The sequence below is a fragment of the Pipistrellus kuhlii genome, unplaced genomic scaffold (genome assembly GCF_014108245.1).
Source record: "Pipistrellus kuhlii isolate mPipKuh1 unplaced genomic scaffold, mPipKuh1.p scaffold_m20_p_4, whole genome shotgun sequence".
In the NCBI taxonomy this organism is placed as follows: domain Eukaryota; kingdom Metazoa; phylum Chordata; class Mammalia; order Chiroptera; family Vespertilionidae; genus Pipistrellus; species Pipistrellus kuhlii.
The window spans coordinates 32147466-32157784 of NW_023425540.1; the positions used below are offsets into that span (position 1 = coordinate 32147466).

The 10319-nt window shown below is 41.7% G+C and overlaps 1 protein-coding gene across 6 annotated transcripts in view; it reads left to right on the top strand.

Moving 5' to 3' along the window:
* PIK3R1 (phosphoinositide-3-kinase regulatory subunit 1) overlaps positions 1-10027 on the top strand; it is an 85309-nt gene extending 75282 nt beyond the window's left edge. For all 6 annotated transcript variants that reach the window (XM_036411025.2, XM_036411026.2, XM_036411027.2 and 3 more), the window contains 9 exons: positions 949-1051; positions 1788-1886; positions 1990-2170; positions 2427-2552; positions 3257-3399; positions 3629-3805; positions 3903-3971; positions 4589-4759; positions 5846-10027. In XM_036411025.2, coding sequence (XP_036266918.1) covers positions 949-1051; positions 1788-1886; positions 1990-2170; positions 2427-2552; positions 3257-3399; positions 3629-3805; positions 3903-3971; positions 4589-4759; positions 5846-6035 — 1259 coding nt within the window. In that variant the 3' untranslated portion in view covers positions 6036-10027. The remainder of the gene's footprint in view (positions 1-948; positions 1052-1787; positions 1887-1989; positions 2171-2426; positions 2553-3256; positions 3400-3628; positions 3806-3902; positions 3972-4588; positions 4760-5845) is intronic.
* Positions 10028-10319: the final 292 nt, after the last annotated feature.

Consider the following 10319-nt stretch of genomic DNA (forward strand, 5'->3'; position numbering starts at 1 on the left):
TGATTGCAACTCAGTTCTAAAGGTGACCGGAAACTATTCTAAATCAAATTTTGAGATGTTGCCTCCTGTGTCTTATATTATAAAGAAGTTGGCTCTCCATTCCTTAGTACTTGTCTTTATCACATAGTCTTGATAGACTCTTGAAATAATTTTACATAAATTAAAATAGTAACTGTACTTTAAAACTTATGACTTAGAATTTAACTAAAAACATCCTAGATTTATTCTGCTTTCTAAATTATGTTATCCCTATGCTATTAGCCCATTTCCCAATTAAGAGATTTCAGAAATAGCACCATTTGTCACCAATTGGTATATGAATACTGATTTGACATTGAGAAAGAGGATTATAGTTTTTAATCAGTCGGCATATAGAGCACAATTTCTCCAATAAAATATTAACACTAAAGAGATTTAGGTCACAGATGAGTTTCTTAAAGTGGCTTTTGGCAGAACAGTGCCGGAAATACTAATTCTCCTCTGGCTGTAGGTGAGCCTCTTTACCACACCAGCATGTGTGGAGGGCAGAAGCCGAATTTGCCTCTCATAATTAAACAGGAGGAAATTAAAGCCAGCCCATGTGATTCCTCCTGCTCACTGTGCATGGCTTCTGACTTCAGCTGGATCTGACCAGGCATGAAACTTTAATATAACTAGGACCTAGCTAGAAGCAGAAAATGGCATAACTCTGGATTTACTCTGAAATCCACATTTATTCATCGCCTAGCTGTTTTCTTTTTCAGTTTCTTTTCTCTTTAAGCTGTACTCTGGGAGATTTCTGATTTTTTTTTTTTTTTTTAAGAAAACAATCTTGCATGTTTCATGGAATTCTGAATTATTGCTGTGTGTCATACTCTACTTTCATCTAAAGAAATTAGGTCTGTTTTAAAATGTTTCATTGCAGTTTGGGGTTGCAAACAACTTTTTTCCTTTCTCCTTAATGTACAGCACTGCCTCCTAAACCACCAAAACCTACTACTGTGGCCAACAACGGTATGAATAACAATATGTCCTTACAAGATGCTGAGTGGTACTGGGGAGATATCTCGAGGTAAGCCCACAGAAATGCTTAGTTTTCAGGAGAGATAGAGGGGTGGAGGGTAAGAGAAAGAAAAGCGCCAGCTCGCTAAGTTTCACTTTTAGGATATCATCCAATATAAGCATTGAAGCCTACTGGATTCCCTTCCAAAGGCTACCAGAGGAGTCACTGAGCCGGAGGGCTGTGGGTGCTGGTGCCACCGGAAATTACACACCGAGAAGTTCGATTATTGGCAGATGTCAGGGAGGCACCGGGGCGAGTGGCACTGCCCAGGGCAGCGTGCAGGCACGCCTGTCACGCAGGACTCCAAGAATTCATACGATTATCTCACACACACAAAATAAAGTGGCAGTTTTATTCTTAGCTTCTTTTTTTTTAAAGGGGGGTGGTGGGGCGGAAACCTTTTGGTGATCATGACTTGCTTGCTGATTTTCATGACTTGCTTGCTGATTTGTTAGCATCTTTGGTTAGAAAATAAAAACGTTTACCAAAGTGATACAGATAGGTTTTGTTTTTTGTGTGTGTTTTTTTTTTTTAACTCCCATGCACCTGTTTATAATGAGATGGAGTTTGTAATATTTTTTCTATAAACAAAGAATAAATTTTTAAGTTTTGAAAAATAAATCTATAGAGGCAGGGTGTTAGAGGCTTTTTCTGTACTTTCTACTCAGTTTTGCTGTGAACATAAAATTGCTCTAAAAATTAAGTCTATTTAGATAAGCACTGTCTTGTGTTCTTTTCACATCAGGGAGGAAGTGAATGAAAAACTTCGAGATACAGCCGACGGAACCTTTTTGGTACGAGATGCATCTACTAAAATGCATGGAGATTATACTCTTACACTAAGGTGAGTCAAAGAATGGAGGTAAACGCGGGGTGGTTCCAGTTGACATTAAAACACACTTCTGTAAAGGAAATTGTATGCCATTATATTTATATTGTATTTACAGGAAAGGAGGAAATAACAAATTAATCAAAATATTTCACCGAGATGGGAAATACGGCTTCTCGGACCCATTAACCTTCAACTCTGTGGTTGAATTAATAAACCACTACCGGAATGAATCTCTAGCTCAGTACAATCCCAAGCTGGATGTGAAGTTACTTTACCCAGTATCCAAATACCAACAGGTAATCAAATGCCCACATTGTAAATGTTATTTAAATAAGGTACTTTCAATGCTTAGAAACACTTTGAAGCATATGAATTGCATGTAATGAAAGTTGAAAATCTTTGTACTTGTAATCACAAAAATAAAATTTCAGAGTAGTTCAATAAAACACTCTAAGGATTTTTCCACGTCAGATATTTGATTAAATAGTTCTTAAATAGATTACATACCTTATCAATTGAATTGCTTTTTCTTCTGCTCTCTAATCCTCCTAGGATCAAGTTGTCAAAGAAGATAATATCGAAGCTGTAGGAAAAAAATTACATGAATATAACACTCAATTTCAAGAAAAAAGTCGGGAATATGATAGATTATATGAGGACTATACCCGTACTTCCCAGGTGAGTTTTTGAAGCGTTAGTTATTAAAACCTAACACCTATTAGTCAGCTTCAAAAGCAGAATAAAAAAAGGTTGAGTTTTTACAGTACAGTGAGGTTGAGAGCTCATTTGTTTGTGAGTCCTTGTTGATTATTCTAGTAATTAATTCATTCTGTCTCTACTTGTAAATGAAGCCTGTAAGTAGCAGAGTAGAAAGTCTACAGAGAAAGGAAGAGGTTACTGGGAGTTTTAAGTTGATGTGACATAATTCTTGATTAAAGAATTATTTTTAAATTGGAAGTTCCACAGACTTGGCTAATATCAGAAATAGGGATTTAACCATTCCCTACTCTGCAGCGGAGAACAGAGGCACTGTCGCTGGAATGTTTTTCCAGAGCCTCAATCTTCTCTGGGCCGGCATGTCGGGACCGGCAGGGGGAGTAGAGGGCAGCATGGATGGCATGAATTGTTGATAAAGTGGCATGACCTTAGCCACGATGATAACTTAGGAGAAATGTCAGGTAGTCCTCTTCCATAGACTGGCATAATTCCCAAAGGAAGTGTGTGCTTTTTGTGATAGTGTTTTACTGGGTTCTATGGATTAGAGTACCACCTTGCTAACAAAGCACTTACATTCTGGATAATAATAATGGGAGTCTCTCACAATTAAGAAACCACCTGTTCTACGAAAGGTGTGACATGGTCTCACTGATATTGTGTTGCAGGAAATCCAAATGAAAAGAACAGCTATTGAAGCATTTAATGAAACCATAAAAATATTTGAAGAACAGTGCCAAACACAGGAGCGCTACAGTAAAGAGTACATAGAAAAGTTTAAACGTGAAGGCAATGAGAAAGAAATACAAAGGTTGGTCAGAAGAGTGTTCCTTTTGTCCTGCTAGGGATAACCAGAATATTCTTAAACTGCTTAAAAATGGTCTTGCTTTCTGTTCTGTGCATACTTAAAAAGCATCAGGGAGACAGGCATTCCTTGCCTGAGGAAAATGGCTGGGGGTTCCTAGGGAGCCTTCTCATAAGCTGGGGGGAACCTTCATGACGAACTCGGGTGATCACAGACGCGTTTCTCTCGCCTGCAGGATTATGCATAATTATGAGAAGTTAAAATCTCGGATCAGCGAGATTGTGGACAGCAGAAGAAGACTGGAGGAAGACTTGAAGAAGCAGGCAGCTGAGTACCGGGAGATTGACAAGCGCATGAACAGCATTAAGCCTGACCTCATTCAACTGAGGAAGACGAGAGACCAGTACTTGATGTAAGTGGTGGGCACGGGACCTGCAGGGGAATGGCTGCCAGTGGCCAAAATGAAGGCTAAGTTCTGAATGCGTTTTCCCTCTGAAACTCTATTCCAGGTGGCTGACTCAGAAAGGTGTTCGGCAGAAGAAGTTGAACGAGTGGCTGGGCAATGAAAACACTGAAGAGTAAGTCGTTACCACAGATGGAGGCAGCGGGGGATTTTTCTCATTTTAGGAAAACGCATGACTTGCCTTATTTAGAGAACAAGTGAGGAATTTTACTGAGTTTGGAACATCTTGTAGGAGAAAATGTATAAATTCTGTCTCATTATCCAGAATTCTTGAAAGGGAAAGTTTAGGGAGGGAAGATACAGATTCCACTCCCCTCCCCCCATCATCCCAACACTGTGTCCACAGTGATGTCCCAACATATTTTGGGTACAATTTTTTAAAAAGAACAGAATTAGGCTTAGTATATTTTTGAAGCTTCAGCATATGTTTTGTTTGAATTACTTGAAAGCTGGCACTCCTCCTAGACCATCGATTTCCTGATCTAAACTGGACAAACAGGATTGTTTAATACCTTTCTCTCTGCCCAAGTCCCTGAGCTTAATGCTGACTCTTTGTCCAGGGAAGTTACCTAGAAGGCTCCCCTCCCTGGATAAGAGGGAGGGCTGGTTGAGTCAGACCCGTGATCGCTGGTCTGGCCTGCTTGCAGGATGGGCAGACCGAAGTAGAAGAGGTGAGGGTAGGCTTGTGGCTCCATGAACCTCACTTAGAGTCCTCCTCCCTTCCCTCCTCAGCCAATATTCGCTGGTGGAGGATGACGAGGATCTGCCCCACCATGACGAGAAGACCTGGAATGTCGGAAGCAGCAACCGAAACAAGGCCGAGAACCTGCTACGAGGGAAGCGAGACGGCACTTTCCTGGTCCGGGAAAGCAGCAAACAGGGCTGCTACGCCTGCTCTGTGGTGTATGTATCTCCCAGCCCACATCCCCTGCCTCCTGGAGGGAGGTGGACAGTTTTAACCTGGAAGAATCTCACTGCGCACAGTATAGAAGAGGGAATGAAACAGGCATACTATTTAAAGTCTGTCTATCAGTAGAGTCTAGTAAGAAACCTACCTGCTTTGTTTGGGTATCAATTCAAGAACTACTTTGTCTTTTTTTTTTTTAATGTAAATGGCAATGTTTGCCTCGAGGCCAGTATAGAGTCTAAGGTAACTCACCTAAGAGCACCACGCACAGGTGAAAAGTCCCCATCAGGAACTGTCCTTGAGGTAAGGACACCCAGAAGACCTGTTTGTCCCCTGGCATATTTTCTCTCTGTTGATTTCCTAATGTCCAGGGAGCACTTTGAGTGGACAGCGAGTTTTTTGGGTCGCCGGCGTCATTTCAGAGTGCGAGGCTCTAAAACAAGCATGTCAAACGCGTGGGCCACAGGCTGCATGCCCTGTTTATCTGGCCCGTGTTGGAGTTTGACATGTTTGCTCTAGAAGCACATCCTACTCTGCAAGCTCACTCATTTGCAGAGAAGTCCTATAGGAAGGAGGCAGGAGACCTCTCTCTGAGGAAGGGCCACGATGGAGAGACATGCAGACACTTGAAAGCCAGCCTGAGGGAAGGGATCCTATTAATAACCAGTCACACCTCTGGTCACACAGCGGTGCTGATGGTCGGCGGCTCCCACTTGTTGCGTGCTCACGGCATTCCAGGCATTCTACCAAGCACACCATGCACATCATCTCATTTCTCAAAGCCGCCCGGTGACACATATTACTATCATGTTCCTCCGCAACCATTTTAAAGACAAAAATACAGCGGCTCTGTGAAGCTGGGTTCCGCACCCAAGCCACTCAGCCAGCACGTAGCTGGCAGAGCCTCGCGTCTGGCAGTTTCACCTGGGACTGCTGCCCACGGGGGGGGCCTGGCCTGTGTCAAGCGTACTTTTCAACAATGGTTTTGTTTAAAAAAAAACAAAAAAAAAAAACGCCTAGCAGTGTCCCGGGTTGTCCTGGCCGAGGTCACAATGTATTTGTTCTCTCTCTCTCCTCTCCAGGGTGGACGGCGAGGTAAAGCACTGTGTCATAAACAAAACGGCTACTGGCTACGGCTTTGCGGAGCCCTATAACCTGTACAGCTCCCTCAAAGAACTGGTGCTACATTACCAACACACCTCCCTCGTGCAGCACAACGACTCCCTCAACGTCACCCTAGCCTACCCAGTATATGCGCAGCAGAGGCGATGAAGCCGGCCGGTCCTCCTCCTGATGTTCAACCACCCGAGGCCTCTGGGAAGCACAGGGCTCCTCCAGCCTGACCTGTGAATTGAGCTGCGGAGACGGCGTCTTCAGATGGGACTGGGGCTTTCGACACACAGAAAGCAGTAAGGGAAGACACGCAGCCAGCACTGTGCGATGACCAGACGTTGCTAAATCTGGAGTGCTTATCCTTCCTTTCTTTTTTTTTTTCTTTCCTTTTGGTTTAATTTAAAAGCCACCACAACACGGAGAAAAATAAATGCAAACATCTCTGCGTGCAGGGACAAAGAGGCCTTCACCATGGTGCTCGTTAATGCTTTCTGAAGCTTTACCAGCTCAAAGTTGGGACCTTGGAGACCGAGGCTGCACGGGGCGGTGGGGCCCTGGCCCGGGAGCGCTCGGTCCAGCCTAGTGTTGCTGTGCACGGTGGGCGTGGACACTTCGCACTGTGGATTATCTCATTTCCTAGCAGCACGTGGACGATATGTAGCAGAAAGGCACTTGCACTCACAAGGGACACGTGGGGAGAACGTCGGCTCACATGCATTCAGAGGCAATTCTGTTGGCAGCCAAGTGCCAGAAAGCGTTTTGTTTAAACTTTTCGACAAAACAAAACCCATCAATGGAAAAAAATGGAACTTGGAAAACAGGACTTCAAATGACATTTAGTATATAAAATATGTACATACTACCGGATGACTAACTATCAAATAGATGGATTTGTATCAATACCAAATAGCTTCTGTTTCGTTTTTGCTGAAGGCTAAATTCACAGCGCTATGCAATTCCTAATTCTCCTTAAGTTGTTATCTCAGTTTTAAATGTACGTTCAAAATAAGCTTCCCCTGCCCCCGTTTTTGTTGCTTGAAAATACTGTTGTTTCTGATTTTTGTGTTAATATTCATTTTGTGTATTCTTTTTTTTTTTTTTTTTAAAGAAGAAATGTACAGGATGCCAGTTTTTTAAAAAAAAAAAGGCTTCAGAATTAAAACTATGAAATATTTTACAGTTTTTCTTGTACAGAGTACTTGGCTATTAGCCCAAGGTTAAAAAGTTCCTAACAGATTTTTTGGACTAAATGTTTTGTTGGGCAGTGCCTGATAAGCTTCAAAGCTGCTTTATTCAATAAAAAAAAAAAGAGAGATATATGAATATGACAAAAGTATCGCGGAGTTCGACAATGTTGTTTCAAAACTCTTAAAATACGGTACCTGGCAATGTTTGTTTCATAAAGAATTGTGAACCTCTTGAATCTGCGGAGGAGGGACTTAGCAAAAGGTTGTACAGGTGGGAGGGTGGTGGTGGAATGCACTTTCTCTTTCTCATGATTAGAGGAAAAAGTAGGTAACTGCAGAGGGAAGTTGCTTATACTTCAGTCTCCCACTCTCATCTGCTAGTTATTATCAATTATGACAATTGCAAATCTGCTACGACCCTTAACAGTGTGGCTGGTCAGCTGTTCTGACCCTCGTTCGGAACACTGATTTCAAGGTTAAATCGCTACAACTTAGAACATGTCTCTTTTTTAACATTAGACTGCCGTTACGACCAACAAACATTCACTTTTGAGAAAGCATGATTTGAGAGAAGATTTTCATCTGGCTGTTTGTTATTTTCCTAGCTTCCCATTCACATTTAGACCATAAAGCAAAGAGGCATGATGGTAACTGCTACTGCTCTGGGCTGTGTGGAGCTCGTTAAAGTCACGGCCGTTTCAAGAATCCTAATAACAGTCCTTCCCATTCATCCAAATAATTGCATGTGTTATACTCCACTATGGGGAAAAGGAAGGGGTGTTAGAGTCATCTTTGCAATTTAGGGCATGAGTGAGAGGTCTCCCTGATTCACATAAGCAAAAAGCCTTTCTGTTCAGTGGAAATTGTGCATGTTTTGGGAGGTATTAAAGGATAATTATAACCATAGTCAACTACGCTGGTAGATTAAGGTGGACTCTAACAATTTCATATCTTTGTTTCTCTTTCCTTCAAATATTGGGGTGAGGAGGTTTGGTTTTCTTAATGCTGTTCCTTTAAAAGTTCTTTTGAAAGGATCTGTCTAGCAGCTGACTTAATCAACTGTAGAATGTATTTTATTTTATTTTTTGTCCTTTTTTCATGAAGCTACTCATATCAAGAGCAATAGTCAGCCTTACAGCCAGACTGTCAGCCTCTGAGACTTGACTGTACCAATCTGACCACCTCCCTCTTACCTCCAGACAACTGACGATTCTCCTGGTTTGAGTCTGTGAGTGTCTGGTTTAAAACTATCCTTCCATGTCTCACAGAAGTTTAACAGTTAATAGTAGCTTGTAAACAAGCATGGTTTTGTTTTTGTTTTGGTAGCACATCCATGTATGCTATTAAGTATAAATAATTTTCATTTAATTCCTAAAATATAAGATCTGAAACAGAGTGATTCATTAATAGTACATTTCATAAAGAATTTTGTTAGTGTTTTTGCTTCAACATTTTGCAAGATGACATGGTATCAGGCATCTGCCTTATTTTTGCATCTCACAAGCACAAACAGTAGGTTTTCTTTGCACTGCAAAGGCAGGATTTCTCACTCCATGTCACAGTGAGCTGCACACCTGTGATGTCACCCCTCTGCCAGGTGCCTTCTTGACTATGTGTAGCATGCCCACCACCTATGTCCTTCCAGATGTTTGACCAGCAGGGCTTTCTGGGTTTCTTCAGACAGTCACCCAACAGTGGCTCACAAGTATGAATGCATGGCTAAGAAAATGCTGAGACATTTTCTTAGCCATGCATTGATTTCTCCCACCCAAGATAGCATCCTAGAAATAAAGCCAGGAACTAGGCTTCAGAGAGGCTATGACGGGGCTATAACGGTGTGGGAGCACTGGGACCTGACATTAGACACGAGAAATATTGAAGAAAAGGCAAAAAGCATGTATTTGCAACATCTGACAACTTCATGGCCCTTGATATATGTATATATGTATATGTGCATGGACTGTGTTTTCAGTACACCTTTCAGCCAAAACAGATCCACAGTCGAGTTCAAGTGCAAACAAGCCAATGTCTAGTACAGTTCTTGTATATGTGTATGGGTGGGTTTTTTTGTTTTTTTCCTGTGATTTTGCTTTGTTTTGTCTTACAAAGGTGGAAATCGTTTGCAAGTGAAGTGAGAAGTTCATAATTCTTTGGCTTTTTTCTTTTTTCTGTGTTTAAAAGTTAACTCCTTTTGGGAAGCTGGTCTGGATGACTCAATTGGGAAATCCTTGTTTTCAATGTCAAGTCAAAATGTGTGTGTGTGAGCTGTTACTGTAGGGAACCTATTGCTCTGTCATGTAGCTGGTTATGAACTAGTGATGTGTTTGGGAAGTCCTACTGATGTTCCTTACTGGGAGAAAAATTCTGCTGGTTTTAACAACTGTGCTTTTGCTATGCATGGTATCCAAGTCTGCTGGAGAGCAGGCCCTGACATCTGAGTTCAGGGTCACTTAAGAAAGGGGCGGTTTAAAAGCACAATGCCTCACGTGAGACAAAGTTCCAAAAATGCCAAATTCTCATTTTTTAAAACATCTAGTTATATAAAATACTAGTGCAAGTGGGGAGGGAACAGAATTGGAAACACTATCTAACTTAACATTAAACTTGTCACCATGAGATAGCATTAGCTACCCAGGATGCTGCTATTGAAAAAAAACACAAAAAAACAAAAAGAAAAAGTCATTTATATGTGTGTATTTTTTAAAGCTACGGTCTTGTTCGATGTTTTTACAAATCTGTTTATATGACAATGTTCAAATAAAGTTGGTCTTTTTGACGAGAGGGAGGATGTGATGGTCTGTTGTAATTTTGCCTTTACAAGGCAACCTGGGTGGGGGGCGGGGGGAGTGTGCCTCCTTGACACTTGGTTCAAGCTATAGGTTTAACGGAGCTGTGTCTTGTTTTAAGTTGCTGTAATGCATTGTATTAGGTCCTCAAACAGAATAAAGATTGTTTTGAAACTTATGTGATGGTTTGGAATTTCAATTACTGCCCAAGAAATATTTTTGAAGCCCCTCTCTTGCTCTTTCAGTTCATGAAAGTTGCTGTTCCTCTAGTCTCCCTCCCACTCCCTTTCATTCTGCCGCCTCACTTGTAAAGTGGGAAGGAAGGCCATGAAAGGCGGTCACATGAACGATGGCTCAGTGTTCTTTACATAAGTACACTATGTCCTTAATGATGACATAACCTCTAGGTGATGTCACTTCAAGGCATGTTCTTGCCATAAGAAAACAGAAATGCCCCTTGTCCCTCAATC